The 19356-nt window shown below is 46.0% G+C and overlaps 2 protein-coding genes across 2 annotated transcripts in view; one reads left to right on the forward strand and one right to left on the reverse strand.

The window, feature by feature from the left end:
- Positions 1 to 208: 208 nt before the first annotated feature.
- LYSMD1 (LysM domain containing 1) lies at positions 209 to 8709 on the forward strand. The gene is made up of 3 exons (XM_060758004.2): positions 209 to 2064; positions 3452 to 3807; positions 5548 to 8709. The coding sequence occupies exons 1-3, from the start codon at positions 1885 to 1887 to the stop codon at positions 5729 to 5731; spliced, it is 720 nt and encodes a 239-aa protein (XP_060613987.2). The 5' UTR covers positions 209 to 1884; the 3' UTR covers positions 5732 to 8709.
- Positions 8710 to 11103: 2394 nt separating this feature from the next.
- Positions 11104 to 19356, reverse strand: part of LOC132764143 (tumor necrosis factor alpha-induced protein 8-like protein 2) — an 11434-nt gene continuing 3181 nt past the window's right edge. The window contains exon 2 of the mRNA XM_060758003.2: positions 11104 to 13766. Within this exon, the coding sequence (XP_060613986.2) occupies positions 13201 to 13761 (561 nt within the window). The 5' untranslated portion in view covers positions 13762 to 13766 and the 3' untranslated portion in view covers positions 11104 to 13200. The remainder of the gene's footprint in view (positions 13767 to 19356) is intronic.

Below are 19356 nucleotides of genomic sequence, written 5' to 3' on the forward strand. Positions count from 1 at the left end.
TCATGCCTTGCTCAAAATGGAGCATGATGGGAAATGTAGTCCTTTCTCCCAAAATCACTTATATCTTTCCCCTAAATGCAAAATTTGCCTGGATTGGGTGCAAATTGCCTGGATTTGGGGGTTTCAAATTGGAAGGAAAGGAGAGAAAGGGTTTGATTTTATTTTCCTGGCTTCCAAAGTGTTTTGAGTGCAAAGACTACAAATCCCAGGATCCTTTGCGCGGGAGGGGAGGCGGGGCTTGGGAGTCGGTTGCAAGGCAGGCTTTGGGTCCAACAGCTTCTTGGCTGGGAGAATCTCTCTCTATTGATAAGTATCCTCTTTGGAGCCATTGATCCTTATTGATTGGCAGCAGGGGTGATGGGTGATTGACATCTGTCTGTGGCTGGAACCAAAACAGACATATTTCTGGGGAAATTATATCTATTTATATATAATTATATTCTATATATATATATAGAATTATATTGCATATATAATTATATATAATTATAATCAATATATATATATTATATAGATATATATAGATATCTACATAGGGTTGGGTGTCCAAGAGGAGACCATTGGTTGTGGTCTCCTCTTATGAGCCAGGAAATTGATTGGGATTGGAGATCAATAGATCTGAATTGGATTGGAAAAGGCTTGATCAAAGCTGGCGGGGAGGTTTGTGGATCCTGGGTAGATACCTAGAGAGATAGATCAAGGTTGGCAGGGCTTTGTTTACCTTTTGAGACGGGGACGATGGGCCTTTAGAAGGGCCACTCCACCATGGCAAGAAGTGGGGTCCAAACTTAGGGGTCTTGCTGGGTTTTAGGGTCTTGGAGAAGGCCTTTGGGGTCAAGCTTTTGGGGTCTTGGAGAAGGCCTTTGGGGTCAAGCTTTTGGGGTCTTGGAGAAGGCCTTTGGGGTCAAGCTTTTGAGATCTTGGAGAAGGTCTTTCGGATCAAGCTTCTAAGAACCTGGAAGGACCTTTGGGGTGAAGTTTTTGGTGTCTTGGAGAAGGCCTTTAGGGTCAAGCTTTTAGGGCCCTTTAGGGTGAAGCCTCTGGGTCCCTGGAAAGGTCTTTAGGGTCAACCTTCTAGGGACTTGGAAGGACCTTTGGGGTGAAGCTTCTAGGGACTTGGAAGGACCTTTAGGGTCAAGCTTTTGAGGTCTTGGAGAAGGTCTTTCAGATCAAGCTTCTAGGGACTTGGAAGGACCTTTGGGATCAAGCTTTTGGGGTCTTGGAGAAGGCCTTTAGGGTCAAGCTTTTAGGGTCTTGGAAGGACCTTTAGGGTCAAGCTTCTAGGGACTTGGAAGGACCTTTAGGGTCAAGCTTCTGGTGTCTTGGAGAAGGCCTTTGTGGTCAAGCTTTTGGGATCTTGGAAGGACCTTTGGGGTCTAGCTTTTGAGGTCTTGGAGAAGGCCTTTCGGATCAAGCTTCTGGGGACTTGGAAGGACCTTTTGGGGTCAAGCTTTTATGGCCCTTTAGGGTGAAGCTTCTGGGTCTCTGGAAAGGTCTTTGGGGTCAACCTTCTAGGGACTTGGAAGGACCTTTAGGATCAAGCTTTTGGGGTCTTGGAAAGGCCTTTAGGGTCAAGCTTCTAGGGACTTGGAAGGACCTTTGGGATCAAGCTTCTAGGGCCTTGGAAGGACCTTTGGGGTCAAGTTTTTGGGATCTTGGAAAGATCTTTGAAGTCAAGCTTTTGGGGTCTTGGAGAAGGCCTTTGGGGTCAAGCTTCTAGGGTCTTGGAAGGACCTTTCGGATCAAACTTCTAGGGTCTTGGAAGGACCTTTAGGATCAAGCTTTTAGGGCCTTCAAAAGACCTTTGGAGTCAAGTTTTAGGGCCCTTTAGGGTCACGCCCTGGAAAGGTCTTTAGGGATTTATTTATTTTGGGGGGAAAAGGGATGTCCTCTCCGTCGAAGCCCGCTTCCCCCGGAGGAGCCGGGTTGCTGCAAGGGAGCCGGACCCGATCCTATGGCAGCCTGGTCAAGACAGTCAGCTCGCCCGTGCGGGAAAGGCGGCTGGAGCATCGCCTCGAACCTGGGGATACCCTCCAAGGCCTGGCGGTCAAGTACGGGGTCACGGTGAGTCTTGGCACATCATTGCATGGATACATAGCATGAGTATCCATGGCGTGGCTTGACTACAGTCCATGTCAAAGAAGTTGTGTTGACCCCCTAACCATAACATTATTTTCGTTGAGAAGAGCAATCGCCGTGATCAAAGGTCTGAAAAACTAGAAGGAGTGACTTTGGGAGCTGGAGAAGCAAAAGTGAAAGTTGAGAGTCATGTTTACATATTTGAAAGGATTTCCCATTGAGGAGGGGGAAGGCTGTTCTGGACACTAGGACATAGATAGGGGACAGGGATGGATGGATGGATGGATAGACGACAGAGATAGATGATAGATAGATAGATAGATAGATAGATAGAGGACATGGATGGATGGATGGATAGATAGAGCAATAGATAGAGGACAGGAATGGATGAATGGATAGATGGATGGAGAGATAGATAGATAGATAGATAGATAGATAGATAGATAGATAGATAGACAACAGAGATAGATAGATAGATAAATAGATGGATGGATGGATAGAGGACATGGATGGATGGATGGATGGATAGAGAAATAGATAGAGGACAGGAAAGGATGAATGGATAGATAGATGGATGGATGGATAGATAGATAGACGACAGAGATAGATAGATAGATAGATAGATAGATAGATAGAGGACATAGATGGATGGATAGATGGATAGAGAAATAGATAGAGGACAGGGAAGGATGAATTGATAGATGGATTGATAGATAGATAGATAGATAGATAGATAGATAGATAGATAGATAGATGTGATGGATGGATGGATGGATGGATGGATGGATGGATGATGGATGGATGGAGAAATAGATAGAGGACAGGGATGGATGAATGGATAGATGGTTGGATGGATGGATGGATGGATAGATAGATAGATAGATAGATAGATAGAGGACATGGATGGATGGATGGATGGATGGATGGATGGATGGATGGTTGGAGAAATAGACGACAGGGATGGATGAATGGATGGATAGATAGATAGATAGATAGATAGAGGTGATGGATGGATGGATGGATGGATGGATGGATGGATGGATGGAGAAATAGATAGAGGACAGGGATGGATGAATGGATAGATGGTTGGTTGGATGGATGGATGGATAGATAGACAACAGAGATAGATAGATAGATAGACAGATAGATTGACAAATAGATAGATAGATAGATAGATAGATAGATAGAGAGAGTGAGAGAGAGAGGACATGGATGGATGAATTGATGGATGGATGGATGGATGGATAGACAGACAGATAGACGACAGAGATAGATAGATAGATAGATAGATAGATAGATAGATAGATAGATAGATAGATAGAGGAGCATTGAGCTATCGTTTCGCTTAACCGCCTTTCTGATCCGATTCCAGACCGAGCAGATCAAGCGGGCCAACCGTCTCTACACCAACGACTCCATTTTCCTGAAAAAGACTCTCTTCATCCCAGTGCCGATGGAGCCGAAGTCCTTGTCGAACGGGTTGAACCTTGACGAGGACGAAGAGGAGAAGGAGGAGGGAGAGCAGGCCACAACCGCAAAAGCGGGAGATGAGCTGGGACCTGGAGTCCCCGAAACCCCCAAGAAGCAGAAGCACCCTCGGAAGAACGGGTCCTCGAGCGGCGTCCCCAAACATGACCTCTCAGCCTCGGACTTCCTCTTCAAACTGGACTCTGAGATCCGCCGCTCGAAGCAGGCCGCCACCAAGAAGCTGCGGGACGGGGAGAGCCTGTGAGTGCCTTTTCGTCTCACTTGTAATTTGAAAACGATGGCTTTTACATGATGCAACCCAGATTTAGGTGGCTCGGTGTAAGCGAGCCAAGTTGCGAAAGGGGATGAGGATCAATAATAATAATAATAGTAATAATATATGCTTTATTATTATTATTTTATTTATTATTAATAAAATTAATAATGTGTGACAAGTTTGGTTCAATTCCACTGTTGGTGGAGTTCAGAATGCTCTTTGATTGTAGGCGAACTATAAATCCCAGCAACTACAACTCCCAAATGTCAAGGCTATTTTCCCCAAACTCCACATTTGGGCATATTGAGTATTCGTGCAAAGTTTGGTCATTGTTTGAGCCCACAGTGCTCTCTGGATGTAAGTGAACTACAAATTCCAAACTCAAGGTCAATGCCCACCAAATCCTTCCAGTATTTTTGGTTGGTCACGGGAGTTCTGTGTGCCAAGTTTGGTTCAATTCCATCGTTGGTGGAGTTCAGAATGCCCTTTGATTGTAGGCGAACTATAAATCCCAGCGACTACAACTCCCAAATATCAAGGTCTATTTTCCCCAAACTCCACCAGTGTTCACATTTGGGCATATTGAGTATTTGTGCCAAGTTTGGTCCAGATTCATCATTTTTTGAGCCCACAGTACTCTCTGGATGTAGGTGAACTACAAATCCCAAACTCAATGTCAATGCCCACCAAAGCCTTCCAGTATTTTCTGTTGGTCACGGGAATTCTGTGTGCCAAGTTTGGTTCAATTCCATCGTTGGTGGAGTTCAGAATGCCCTTTGATTGTAGGCGAACTATAAATTCCAGCAACTACAACTCTTAAATGTCAAAGTCTATTTTCCCCAAACTCCACCAGTGTACACATTTGGGCATATTGAGTATTCGTGCCAAGTTTGGTCATTGTTTGAGCCCACAGTTCTCTCTGGATGTAGGTGAACTACAAATCCCAAACTCAAGGTCAATTCCCACCAAAGCCTTCCAGTATTTTCTGTTGGGCATGGAAGTTCTGTGTGCCAAGTTTGGCTTAATTCCATCATTGGTGGAGTTCAGAATGCCCTTTGATTGTCGGCAAACAGTGCTCTCTGGATGTAGGTGAACTACAAATCCCAAACTCAAGGTCAATGCCCACCAAAGCCTTCCAGTATTTTCTGTTGGGCATGGAAGTTCTGTGTGCCAAGTTTGGCTCAATTCCATCATTGGTGGAGTTCAGAATGCAATTTGATTGTAGGTGAACTATAAATCCCAGCAACTACAACTCCCAAATGACAAAATCAATCCCCCCAACCTCACCAGTATTCCAGGTGTGGTGTAACCAAGGCAGAATAGAGCACGGTAGCACGACTTCCCTGAGATCTAGACACTATAGAGGCCGAAATCCCGTTGGCTTATTTTGCCGTCGCATCACATTGTTGGCTCATGTTTACCTTGTTGTCCACGAGGATTCCCAAGATTGGGAATCTGCTCCGACAGTGATGGAAACCTGACCTGTGGAAGAACTTCCTGACTGTGAGAGCCGTTCAGCAGTGGAACTCTCTGCCCCGGAGTGTGGTGGAGGCTCCTTCTTTGGAAGCTTTTAAGCAGAGGCTGGATGGCCACCTGTCAGGGGTGCTTTGAATGCAATATTCCTGCTTCTTGGCAGAATGGGGTTGGACTGGATGGCCCATGAGGTCTCTTCCAACTCTTTGATTCTATGATTCTATGATTCTATGTGTCTGCTTCTCTTGCAGGGCTTCCAAGGACGATGCGGAATGGACCGTCCACACGCTCTCCTCTTCCTCCTCCTCTTCCTCTTACCAGAACGAGCTGTCTCCGCGCAGCCAGCAGCGGGCCCTCCTTGGCCCTGTCCCGCTCACCAAAATCGCCCGCGCCGACTCCATCCGCGACCAAGAGGACGAGATCTTCAAGCTCTGAGGGGACTCTCCACTGCTCAGCTGCCCGACCCCGGTTAATCTCTCTTTCCTTCTGGGATTTTCGCTCCTCGTTGGGGGTCCCTTGTTCTTACCCTCCCGCCTGCACGATGGTGACAACTTCACAACGAATCCAGGAATTATTCGTCTGGAGGAAATGCGATAATGCAGGACGTCAACGAGGGAAGCGGCGGAATAACGCGGGGTCAGAAATACGGATTGCAGCCCTTCCTCCCACCCCGATTGGGAGATCCCTTGTGTGTTTCGAGAGACTTTCTTGTGGCCCAATTTTCCCCCAATCCCTAAATCTTTCTATTTATTGCCTGAAGTGCTTTCCTGCCCTTTTGCACGGTGCAATTATAGTGCCGTGATTCTGCCAGAAGCGCCGAACTGCGTCATCCCTTCGGTTTATTGTTTTCTCCCTGCAGCAAAGTCCAAGTCCCTTTGCTTACACTATCATTAGTAGTGCGCCAGGAAAAGTATAATCGATGCACTACGGTTGCACCGTGGGTGTGTTTTCTTGCCCTATCCTGCCCTTTTGCACGGTGCAATTATAGTGCAAAAGCGCCGAAGTGCGCCAAACTGCGTCATCCCTTTGGTTTGTTGTTTGCTCCTTCCAGCAAAGTCCAAGTCTCTTTGCTTACACTATTATTAGTAGTGCGCCAGCAAAAGTGTAATCGATGCACTACGGTTGCACCGTGGGTGTGTTTTCTTGCCCTTTCCTGCCCTTTTGCATGGTGCAATTATAGTGCAAAAGCGCCGAACTGCGCCAAACTGCGTCATCCCTTCAGTTTATTGTTTGCTCCCTGCAGCAAAGTCCAAGTCCCTTTGCTTACACTATCATTAGTAGTGCGCCAGGAAAAGTATAATCGATGCACTACGGTTGCACCGTGGGTGTGTTTTCTTGCCCTATCCTGCCCTTTTGCACGGTGCAATTATAGTGCTGTGATTCCGCCATAAGCGCCGAACTGCGTCGGATTCCGCCAGAAAAGTCTTTGTCCCTTTGCTTACACTATTATTAGTAGCGCGCTAGCAAAAGTGGAATCGATGCACTGCAGTTGCACTGTGGGTGTTTTTTCTTGCCCTTTCCTGCCCTTTTGCACGGTGCAATTATAGTGTCGTGATTCCACCAGAAGCACCGAACTGTGTCATCCCTTCGGTTTGTTGTTTGCTCCCTCCAGCAAAGTCCAAGCCCCTTTGCTTACACTATTATTAGTAGTGCGCCAGCAAAAGTGGAATTGATGCACTACAGTTGCACTGTGGGTGTTTTTTCTTGCCCTTTCCTGCCCTTTTGCACGGTGCAATTATAGTGCTGTGATTCCACCAGAAAAGTCTGAGTCCCTTTGCTTACACTATTAGTAGTGCGCCAGCAAAAGTGGAATTGATGCACTACAGTTGCACTGTGGGTGTTTTTTCTTGCCCTTTCCTGCCCTTTTGCACGGTGCAATTATAGTGCAAAAGCGCCAAACTGCAGCCCTTGGGTTTGTTGTTTGCTCCCTCCAGCAAAGTCCGAGTCCCTTTGCTTACACTATTATTAGTAGTGCACCAGCAAAAGTGGAATCGATGCACTACAGTTGCATTGTGAGTGTGTTTTCTTGCCCTATCCTGCCCTTTTGCACGGTGCAATTATAGTGCCGTGATTCCGCAGAAGCGCCGAACTCCGTCATCCCTTCGGTTTGCTGTTTGCTCCCTGCAGCAAAGTCCAAGTCCCTTTGCTTACACTATTATTAGTAGTGCGCCAGTGAAAGTGGAATTGATGCACTACAGTTGCACGGTGGGTGTGTTTTCTTGCACTATCCTGCCCTTTTGCACGGTGCATTGTAGTACCGTGATTCCGCCAGAAGCACCAAACTGCGTCATCCCTTTGGTTTGTTGTTTGCTCCCTCTAGCAAAGTCAGAGTCCCTTTGCTTACACTATTATTAGTAGTGCGCCAGCGAAAGTGGAATCGATGCACTACAGTTGCATTGTGGATGTGTTTTCTTGCACTATCCTGCCCTTTTGCACAGTGTAATTATAGTGCCGTGATTCTGCCAGAAAAGTCTGAGTCCCTTTGCTTACACTATTATTAGTAGTGCGCCAGCAACAGTGGAATCGATGCACTACAGTTGCACTGTGAGTGTGTTTTCTTGCACTATCCTGCCCTTTTGCACGGTGCAATTATAGTGCCGTGATTCTGCCAGAAGCGCCGAACTGTGTCATCCCTTCGGTTGGTGGTTTGCTCCCTCCAGCAAAGTCCGAGCCCCTTTGCTTACACTATTATTAGTAGTGCACCAAGAAAAGTGGAATCGATGCACTACAGTTGCACCGTGGGTGTGTTTTCTTGCCCTATCCTGCCTTTTTGCACTGTGCAATTATAGTGCAAAAGCGCCGAACTGCGGCATCCTGCAAAGCCCTTGGGTTTGTGGTTTGCTCCCTCCAGCAAAGTCCAAGTCCCTTTGCTTACACTAATAGTAGTGCGCCAGCAAAAGTGGAATCGATGCACTACAGTTGCACTGTGGGTATGTTTTCTTGCCCTTTCCTGCCCTTTTGCACGGTGCAATTATAGTGCAAAAGTGCCGAACTGTGGCATCTTGCAAAACCCTTGGGTTTGTGGTTTGCTCCCTCCAGCAAAGTCCGAGTCTCTTTGCTTACACTATTAATAGTAGTGCGCCAGCAAAAGTGGAATCGATGCACTACAGTTGCACTGCGCATGTCCCCCTAAAAAAGCTGAAAATTAACTTGATGCAACGCCTGAATATATCTTTTTGGAGTCTGGTTGCCTACTACAGCAAACCAGATTAAAAATGGAGGCATTCTTCTGTTTTCAATGTCAGCTAGTGATCAGATTCCTCTCGTTTTTGGATCCGAGGAAGAAAGAACGAATTGTTGCAAGGCAGCCCCTTGTGTCTCCGTCCAACCTTCCTCTTCTTGTCTTTTCCTTCCGGATCCTCCGGCAATGCTTCTGTCGCCTAATGTGTAATTAAAACAAGGCGTCCCATCAACACCTGACTCCGCGCATGTCTCTTTGCGGCCTGTCTCCTGATGCCGAGAATGTTTATTATATGAGGTTTGAATGAAAAGTAATGCCTCCACCTTCGTAACTCCTCAAGAGATGGCAGTACTGGTATGCGGCAGGTACTGGCTTGTTCAGTAGACTCTCCTCTACAGTTCCATTTTGGCAGGAAGCCTTAGCATTGAACAGTTGTATTGTTAAAGTGAAAAGTAATGCCTCCACCTTCGTAACTCCTCAACAGATGGCGATACTGGTATGCGGGAGGTACTGGCTTGTTCAGTAGACTCTCCTCTACAGTTCCATTTTGGCGGGAAGCCTTAGCATTGAACAGTTGTAATGTTAAAGTGAAAAGTAATGCCTCCACCTTCATAACTCCTCAAGAGATGGCAGTACTGGTATGTGGCAGGTACTGGCTTGTTCAGTAGACTCTCCTCTACAGTTCCATTTTGGCAGGAAGCCTTAGCATTGAACGGTTGTGTTGTTAAAGTGCGAAGTATGGAACCCTGCACAGACAGTCAGTCAATGCGACTTAAGCAACGTATGCGGCAAGTACTGGCTTGTTCAGTAGACTCTCCTCTACAGTTCCATTTTGGTGGGAAGCCTTAGCATTGAACGGTTGTGTTGTTAAAGTGCAAAGTATGGAACCCTGCACAGACGGTAGGTCAATGCAACCTAAGCAATGTGCAGTCATTTAATTCTTGACAGCAGAAGGTATCACCTCAACATCTTTAAACTTACTTGCCCAATGACGCACGGTACTCACATCAACACAATCACCATAAACAGCTTGCATTCTCTAATGAATCTCCTTTGGGGTGACACCTTCTGCTGTCAAGAATTCAATGGCTGCACGTTGCTAAAATCGGAGGCATTACTTTTCATTCAACCCTCCAAAATGGAACTGTAGAGGAGAGTCTACTGAACAAGCCAGTACCTGCCGCATATCAGTACTGCCATCTGTTGAGTTACGAAGGTGGAGGCATTACTTTTCACTTTAACAACACAGCCGTTCAATGCTAAGGCTTCCCGCCAAAATGGAACTGTAGAGGAGAGTCTACTGAACAAGCCAGTACCTGCCGCATACCAGTACTACCATCTGTTGGGGAGTTACAAAGGTGGAGGCATTACTTTTCATTCAACACTCATACGAGGGACATTCGTTAAAGTTTTCCCCTGACCCATTTCCTGTGGATGGAGAGCAATGAAACTTGGCCCAGTTCTGACTCCTTGTCTCCATGGGTGCCACCTTCCCACAGGAGCGGTACCTATTAACGTTGTGCCAGCATTGCCCATAGACACCTCCAAGGTCATGTGGCCGGCATGACTGCACGGAGCACTATTGCCTTTCCACCGGAGCGGTGCCTATTGACGTTGTGCCGGCATTGTCCATAGACACCTCCAAGGTCATGAGGCCAGCATGACTGCACGGAGCACTATTACCTTCCCACCGGAGCGGTACCTATTGACATTGTGCCAGCATTGTCCATAGACACCTCCAAGGTCATGTGGCCGGTATGACTGCACAGAGCGCTATTACCTTCCTACCGGAGTAGTACCTATTGACGTTGTGCCACCATTGTCCATAGACACCTCCAAGGTCATGTGGCTGGCATGACTGCACGGAGCACTATTGCCTTTCCACAGGAGTGGTGCCTATTGATGTTGTGCCAGCATTGTCCATAGACACCTCCAAGGTCATGTGGCCGGCATGACGGCATGGAGCACTATTGCCTTCCTACCGGAGCTGTACCTATTGACGTTGTGCCGGCATTGTCCATAGACACCTCCAAGGTCATGTGGCTGGCATGACTGCATGGAGGACTATTACCTTCCCGCCGGAGTGGTACCTATTGATCTACTCACACTTGCACGTTTTTGAATCACTAAGTTAGCAGAAGCTGGGGCTAACAACAGGAGCTCACCCCGCTCCCTGGAGTGATGAGACTCTGATTTCTGAAGTCACGTCAATAGGTACTGCTTTGGTGGGAAGGTAATAGTGCTCTGTGTAGTCATGCTGGCCGCATGACCTTGGAGGCGTCTATGGACAACGCCAGCTCTTTGTCTTAGAAATGGAGATTAGCACCACCCCCACATTTGGAGTCAACTAGACTTAACGTCAAGGGGAAACCTTTACCTTTACCTAGGTTGGCAGGAGCTGGGGCTAACAGCAGGAGCTCACCCCTATGCTTTACAGCAGCCTACAACTCCCATCAGTTCATCAAAGCTGATGTGCAAGCATTTGACAATAATGTTGGGAAACAGTGCCACCTGATGGACATATATGGAACTGCAGCCTGCTTCCAAACCTCAAAATCAACTTAATGTCAAGGGGAAACCTTTACTTTTACTTTACTCAGCTTTGAAAAGAGAGAAGATTGAGACGTGAGGGTGAAAACATTTTATTTCATTTTCCTGAAATTTACAAGGGCAGAAACACGGCCTACCCGATTCCCTGAGATGGTTAGTGACATTTTTGGCTTTCAAAAGTGGGTTGTTGTTGCTTCCTACCCCTTGGATGGTGGAAAGGGACAAGAAGGGAGTCTCATAGTAGCTACAGATTTTTCCCTACGTTTCTGCAGTGCTCTCTGGATATAAGTGAACTACAACTCCCAAACTCAAGGTCAGCAGCCACCAAACCCTTCCAGTATTTTCTGTTGGTCAGAAAATACTGGAAGGGTTCTGTGTGCCAAGTTTGGTTCAATTCTATCATTGGTGGGGTTCATAACACTCTTCGATTGTAGGTGAACTATAAATCCCAGCAACTACAACTCCCAAATGTCAAGGTCTATTTTCCCCAAACTCCAACAGTGTTCACATTTGGGTATATTGAGTATGGGTCAGATATCCATAATTGTTTGAGTCCACAGTGCTCTCTGGATGTAGGTGAACTACAACTCCCAAATTCAAGGTCAATGCCCACCAAATCCTTCCAGTATTTTTTTATCAGTGATGGGAGTTCTGTGTGTGCCAGGTTTGGTTTAATTCTATCATTGGTGGGGTTCATAACGCTCTTGATTGTAGGTGAACTATAAATCCCAGTAACTACAACTCCCAAATGTTAAGGTCTATTTCCCCCAAACTCCACCAATGTCCACATTTGGGCATATTGAGTATATATGCCAAGTTTGGTCCAGAACCATCATTGTTTGAGTCCACAGTGTTCTCTGGATGCAAGTGAACTACAACTCCAAAACTCAAGGTCAATGCCCACCAAACCCTTCCAGTATTTTCTATCAGTCATGGGAGTTCTGTGTGCCAAGTTTGGTTCAACTCCATCATTGGTGGGGTTCATAATGCTCTTTGATTGTAGGTGAACTATACATCCCAGCAACTACAACTCCCAAATGTCAAGGTCTATTTTCCCCAAACCCCACCAATGTTAACATTTGGGCATATTGAGGGTTCATGCCAAGTTTGGTCCATCGGACCCATGACTGTTTGAGTCCACCGCGCTCTCTGGATGTAGGTGAACTACAACTCCAAAACCCGATGTCAATGCCCAGCAAACACTTCTAGTATTTTCTGTTGGTTATGGTACTTCTGTGTGAGAAGTTTAGTTCAATTCTATCGTTGGTGGTGTTCATAATACTCTTTGATTGTAAGTGAACTATAAATCCCAGCAACTACAACTCCCAAATGTCAAGGTCTATTTCCCCCCAACTCCACCAGTGTTTACATTTGGGCATATTGAGTACTCATGCCAAGTTTGGTCCAGAACCAGCATTGCTTGAGTCCACAGTGCTCTCTGGATGTAAGTGAACTACAACTCCAAAACCCGATGTCAATGCCCACCAAACCCTTCCAGTATTTTCTGATGGTAATGGTACTTCTGTGTGAGAAGTTTAGTTCAATTCTATCGTTGGTGGTGTTCATAATACTCTCCGATTGTAGGCAAACTATAAATCCCAGCAACTACAATGCCCAAATGTCAAGGTCTATTTCCCCCCAACTCCACCAGTGTTCACATTTGAGTATATTGAATATACATGCCAAGTTTGGTTTAATTCCATCATTGGTGGAGTTCGGAATGCTCTTTGATTGTAGGTGAACTATAAATCCCAGCAACTCCAACTCCCAAAATGACAAAATCAATACTCCCCAACTCCACCAGTATTCATATTTGGGTATTTGTGTCCTATATGTTCCACTGAATGAAAATATATCCTGCATTTCAGATATTTACATTACGATTCAGAACAGTAGCAAAGTCCCAGTTCTTTCTCTCTCTCCCTCGCTCTCTTCATGAAGCCAAACATACCAGGAATCAAAATAATGTTATGGTTGGGGTTCACCACAACATGAGGAACTGTATTAAGGGGTCGTGGCATCAGTAAGGTTAAGACACACTGCTGTAGATGATGCTGTTCCTCCCATCAAGATTGCTAAACAGTAGACTATGTCGTCGGCGTACAGTTTTACGTTGTCCGCAGCCCACAGAACTGGGCCGATTCTTCTTCAGTCCTGATCCTCCAGATGGGCTTCAGAGTCTTCCTTCGTCGATCAACCGGTTCAGCCCCTCGCAGATCTTCTTCAAACGTGGTTGGTAAGGCTCTCCGGGACTGTAGGCTCGAACGAGGAGCTCCGGGTCGGCGAAATGGTCAAAGACGTGGCGGATCCTCCCGTGGGACTTGGGCGTCAGGTGCTTCTCCACCAACTTGAGCAGCAAATCCCGGCACTCGTGGAGGATCTCGGCCAGGACGGCCTTCTCGAAGGTGAAGTCCACCTCGTAGAAGCTGATGGCGGTCATGGCGCCTTGGTGGAGCTTCTGCTTGAAGGCCTCGGCCCAGCCCAGCTCCTCCTCGCTGAAGCGGTTGTTGCGGTACAGGACCGAGATCTTGACGGCCACCTTGATGAGGTTCTTGAGGACCTTCTGGGACTCGGCCCGGTTCTGGGTGTACTCCTTGGAGATGCGGTAGAGCTCATCGAGGATCTCGCTGCTGGTGTCGTCGATGAACATGTTGGCCATGGACTTGCTGGCCATCCGGCTGAGGATTTTCTTCTCGGCCTGGAGGGCCAGGTTGCGGGAGCTGAACGTCTCCATGTGGGCTGCGTGGAGGGAAACATAGGTTAGTGACTCTCCGTAATTTGTTAAGCCCTATCCCACCCTTGTCACAATGGTACCTTGACTTAAGAGTTCAATTTGATCTGTGAGTGAGCTCTTAACTCAAAATACTCTTATCTCAAAGCAATCTACCATTGGGATGCTATTGATACCTTGACTTAAGAGTTTGATTTGTTCTGTGATTGAGCCCTTAACTCAAAATGCTCTAATCTCAAAGCCAGTTTCCAACTGAAATGCTATTAATACATTGACTCAACACAAAATGCTCTTATCTCAAAGTGAATTTTCCCATTGAAATGCTACTATGCCTTGACTTAAGAGTTTTAATCGTTCTGTGATTGAGACCTTTAACTCAAAATGCTCTTATCTCAAAACAAATTCACCACTGAAATGCTATTGATACCTTGACTTAAGAGTTTGATTTGTTCTGTGATTGAGCTCTTAACTCAAAATTCTCTAATCTCAAAGCACATTTCCAATTGAAATGCTATTAATACCACGACTCGACCCAAAATGCTCTTATCTCAAAGCAAACGGTCCCAATGAAATGATATTAATAGAATGATGTGGGAAATGCTCTTATCTCAAAGCAAGCTGGCACAATGAAATGAAATTAATACCTTGAGTTAAGAGTGATTTGGTCTGTGATTAAGTTCTCAACTCAAAATCTCAAAGCAAATTTGCAATTGTAATGCTATAAATACTTTGACTTAAGTTTAATTCATTTGGTGGTTGAGCTCTTAACACAAAATGCTCTTATCTCAAAGTAAATTTTACCACCGAAATGCTATAAATACCTTGACTTAAGAATTTAATGTGTTCTGTGATTGATCTCTTAACTCAAAATGCTTTTATCTCAAAGAGAATTTCCTGCTGAAATGCTATTAACACATTGACTTAAGAATTTAAATCGTTCTGTGATTCCGCTCTTAACTCAAAATGCTCTAATCTCAAAGCGAATCTCCAATTGAAATGCTAATACTTTGACTCAACACACAATGCTCTTATCTCAAACCAAATGGTCCCAATGAAATGCGATTAGTACCTTGAGTTAAGTTTAATTCATTCTGTGATTCAGCTCTTAACTTAAAATCCTCTTATCTCAAAGCAAATTCACATTAAAATGCTATAAATACCTTGACTTAAGAGTTTAATGTGTTCTGTGATTGAGCTCTTAACTCGAAATGCTCTGAACTCAAAAGCAAATGTTCCTGTTGAAATGCTTGACTTAAGAGTTTAATTCATTCTGCGATTGAGCTAACTCAAAATGCTCTTATTTCAAAGAGAATGTTTCCATTGAAATGGCAATAATACCTTGACTTAAGAGTTTAATTTGTACTGTGATTGAGCTCTTAACTCAAAATGCTCTTATCTCAAAGTGAGAATGCCCATTAAAATCCTATTAATCCACCCGTCCTCCCCGAGGATTTACTTTAAAATGGTAGAAGCACAAAGTTGTGGCAAGGAAGCGCAAAGCCAAGAGGCAGAAGCATCATTTTCTCCCTACTGTACTCCAACATTCCAGCCTCCCTCTCTCTCTCTTCCTCTCTCTCCCCTGCTCTCTTCATGAAGCCAAACATACCAGGAATAAGAACCATAGACAAAAATAATGTTATATTTGGGGGTCACCACAAAGGAGGAACTGTATTAAGGGGTTGCGGCATTAGGACGGTTGATAAACACTGATCTAGGCTATTTTTTACAAGGCGAACTAACTTTGGAAACAACAGAAATGTGGTCTGAGAATAGTATTTTCCTTTCTAAAAGCAAATCTGCAGCTTCCTTCCTTCGCGCTTCTTGCTTGCCACTCGCACAGATGTGCGTTTGGGGTTTCCTGTTTTCATCCGTTGGTAACGCAAATCTGCAAACCCCATTTCTTCCGGAATTGAGGTTTGGGGGAGTACGGCAAGGAAGGGAACGCCAAGGCAGAATTTCATTCAAACCCTCCATTGCATTGTGAGTTTATTGTTTGTTTGTTTATTTATTTACAGTATTTATATTCCGCCCTTCTCGCTCCGCAGGGGACTCAGGGCGGATCACAACAGACACACAGAGGCTATTTAACGTTCCAGCTTCATGAGGGTATGATCGAATTCCGGCCACCGGGGGGAGCTGTCGCTTCACTGCCCACTTGTGACACCTTTGGAGTACTTCCTCATTCTTTTGCATGATGCTGGAGATTTTTATGGCGCCATAAATTTCCTACTTGACAGATGCAACTGTCTTTCGGGCTGCAAAGGTCGACAGCAAGCTAGACAAATGGTTGGTGTTGCAACCCAGAGCAGGAAACGAGACCCTAAGATAACAATCCACCACACTTGACTGTGGGGAAAAAACAATCCCTTTTTATTGATGAAAAATGGTTACAAAATAGAGGAAAATGCAAAGTCAAAAAGCCACAATAAAATTCAGCAGTCGGCAATATCCATGAATTAGATCAAAAACCAAAAGCAACACTGTAAAAACCTGTTAGCCCTAGCTTCTGCCAACCTAGCAGTTCATGTAATGCAAGTAGATCAATAGGTACTGCAGTTTGAATCTGCAGCTCGGAGTGAACTCTTACTGTTAGCCCTAGCTTCTGCCAAGCTAGCAATTCATGTAATGCAAGTAGATCAATAGGTACCACAGTTTGAAGCTGCGGGTCGGGGTGAGCTCTCACTGTTAGCCCTAGCTTCTGCCAACCTAGCAGTTCATGTAATGCAAGTAGATCAATAGGCACCACAGTTTGAAGCTGCGGGTCAGGGTGAGCTCTCGCTGTTAGCCCTAGCTTCTGCCAACCTAGCAGTTAATGTAATGCGAGTAGATCAGTAGGTACTGCAGTTTGAAACTGCAGGTCAGGGTGAGCTCTCGCTGTTAGCCCTAGCTTCTGCCAACCTAGCAGTTCATGTAATGCAAGTAGATCAATAGGTACCACAGTTTGAAGCTGCGGGTCGGGGTGAGCTCTCGCTGTTAGCCCTAGCTTCTGTCAACCTAGCAGTTCGAAAGCATGTAATGCGAGTAGACCAGTAGGTACTGCAGTTTGAAGCTGCGGGTCGGGGTGAGCTCTCGCTGTTAGCCCTAGCTTCTGTCAACCTAGCAGTTCGAAAGCATGTAATGCGAGTAGACCAGTAGGTACTGCAGTTTGAAGCTGCGGGTCGGGGTGAGCTCTCGCTGTTAGCCCTAGCTTCTGTCAACCTAGCAGTTCGAAAGCATGTAATGCGAGTAGACCAGTAGGTACTGCAGTTTGAAGCTGCGGGTCGGGGTGAGTTCTCGCTGTTAGCCCTGGCTTCTGCCAACCTAGCAGTTAATGTAATGTGAGTAGATCAGTAGGTACTGCAGTTTGAAGCTGCAGGTCGGGGTGAGCTCTCGCTGTTAGCCCTAGCCTTGCAGCTTCAAAGTCTGGCTGCATAATTATTATTATTGAATGGCCTTGCAGCTTCAAAGCCTGGCTGCTTAATTATTATTATTATTGAATGGCCTTGCAGCTTCAAAGCCTGGCTGCTTCCTCGATCCTGGAAATTGTTCATTGTGTCACCTGCAACAACACAACCTGAATGATGTTTCCTTGGGCAAGCGATGGCTTTTAATGGCTTCCTTGGCCTGGAGTCGGATTCAGGAATGAAGGCCTGGATTTTTAATTGCGGGGAAGAGAGATAAACAAATGAAAAACAGGATGGTGCCAATGCCGTAAGACACCCGAAGCACGGAAAGCATATCTTGCGGTTCTATCATTTCCTGGCCGCTGGGACGTGCTACCTTTCCTCTCCATTCCGGAGAGGATCATCTGCATACCTATGGTATCGTTCACTGCTCAGAACTGGAATTTGCGTGGCCAAGGCTGCATCCACCACGCTGTGGAATGAACGCAGCTTGGCACCACTTGAACTCCCAGGAATCCTGGGAATTGTGGTTTGCTGAGGACCTCGCAAAACGACACCTTCCACAATTCCATCGCACTGAGCCGTGACAGTTCAAGTGATGTCAAGCTGCCTTCTTCCTCCTCTTCCTTCCCCATTTGCGGTGCACAAGCAGTGCCTCCGACCGCGTGCAAAGTGCCTCATCTCCGCGTGCGCCGCTTTCCTTTTAGCAGAAGAGGGAAGTCAAAAGATAGCCAAGGCGGAAATTCATCCGAAACTGATGAAATCACAAGAAAAAAAAGTGCAGAGGAGGTGAATTTGGGCCTTTCGCTACCAAAATGTCTCAGTTCCTCCTGAAACTATAAATCCCAGGAATCAATTACATGGGGGCATAGGAAGGAGAGTGGTCTCAAACTATATTCACGGGCAAACTTTGGCCCTGCAGGTGTTTTGGACTTCAACTCCCACAACATGGGTTCCTCTTGGCACGTTTCTTTCTTTCGCCCTCCATTCACGCCTCTTCGAATTCCACAGCACTGCTGGTCACAGCTGACCTCCAGCTAGAGTGCTCAAAGGTTCCCAGGTCTCAGTGTCTATGCCAAAGTTTTTGAGCCCATCTTTCAATCTCTTTTCCTGTCCACCAGTATTCTGTTTTCTGTTCTTGAGTTCGGAGTAGAGCAACTGCTTTGGGAGACGGTGGTCGGGCATCCGGACAACGTCAATGTTGACGTCTGTAGACAGTCCACGTTTCGCAGGTGTATGGCAGGGTTGGGAGGACAACAGCTTTATAAACAAGCACCTTGGTCTCCCTACGGATGTCCCAGTCCTCAAACACTCTCTGCTTCATTTGGAAGAATGCTGCACTCACAGAGTTTAGGCGGTGTTGTATTTCAGTGTCAATGTTAACATCTGTAGACAGTCCACGTTTCGCAGGCATATAGTATGGTTGGGAGGACAATAGCTTTGTAAATAAGCATCTTGGTCTCCCTACCGATGTCCCAGTCCTCAAACACTCTCTGCTTCATTCGGAAGAATGCTGCACTTGCAGAGCTCAGGTGGTGTTGTATTTCAGTGTCAATGTTAACGTCTGTAGACAGTCCACGTTTCGCAGGCATATAGCATGGTTGGGAGGACAATAACTTGGTAAAGGAGCACCTTGGTCTCCCTACGGATTTCCAGATCCTCGAACACTCTCTGTTTCATTCGGAAAAATGCTGCACTCGCAGAGCTCAGGCGGTGTATTTCAGTGTCAATGTTGACGTCTGTAGACAGTCCACGTTTCACAGGTGTATTGCAGGGTTGGGTGGACAACATCATTATAAACAAGCTCCTTTGTCTCCCTATGGATGTCCGTGTCCTCAAACACTCTTTGCTTCATTCTGAAAAATGCTGCGCTCGCAGAGCTCAGGCGGTGTTGCCATCTATCTGATAGATGATTTGGAAAGAGATCTCAAAACCACACACACTTTGCTTATGCCCAGAGGCACTTTTGTTAGGCTTTGTGGGTTGGAGGCATGCTAAAAAAGAGCTGCTTCTGGGGAAACGAGAGTTAGATTAACCAAAGTGGCCAAGTTTGTCTTTCTTTTGTTTACTTTCCCCATCCAGGTGAGTCAGGCCTCAGGGCTTGTCCCGACAGGTTGGAAGAGAAAATGATTTTTGAAACAAACACGTATGTATTAATGTCTGCGGCGTTCAGGTTGGATTAGATGGCCTTTGTTGACCTCACTAGGCTTCCTTG

Source organism: Anolis sagrei, chromosome 12 (assembly GCF_037176765.1).
Source record: "Anolis sagrei isolate rAnoSag1 chromosome 12, rAnoSag1.mat, whole genome shotgun sequence".
NCBI lineage: Eukaryota > Metazoa > Chordata > Lepidosauria > Squamata > Dactyloidae > Anolis > Anolis sagrei.

Coding starts and splice junctions, on each gene's coding strand:
- LYSMD1 (XM_060758004.2), top strand. CDS start 1,885: ATGTCCTCTCCGTCGAAGCCCGCTTCCCCCGGAGGAGCCGGGTTGCTG. Junction 2,065..3,451: donor CGGTCAAGTACGGGGTCACG/GTGAGTCTTGGC, acceptor ATCCGATTCCAG/ACCGAGCAGATCAAGCGGGC. Junction 3,808..5,547: donor CTGCGGGACGGGGAGAGCCT/GTGAGTGCCTTT, acceptor CTTCTCTTGCAG/GGCTTCCAAGGACGATGCGG.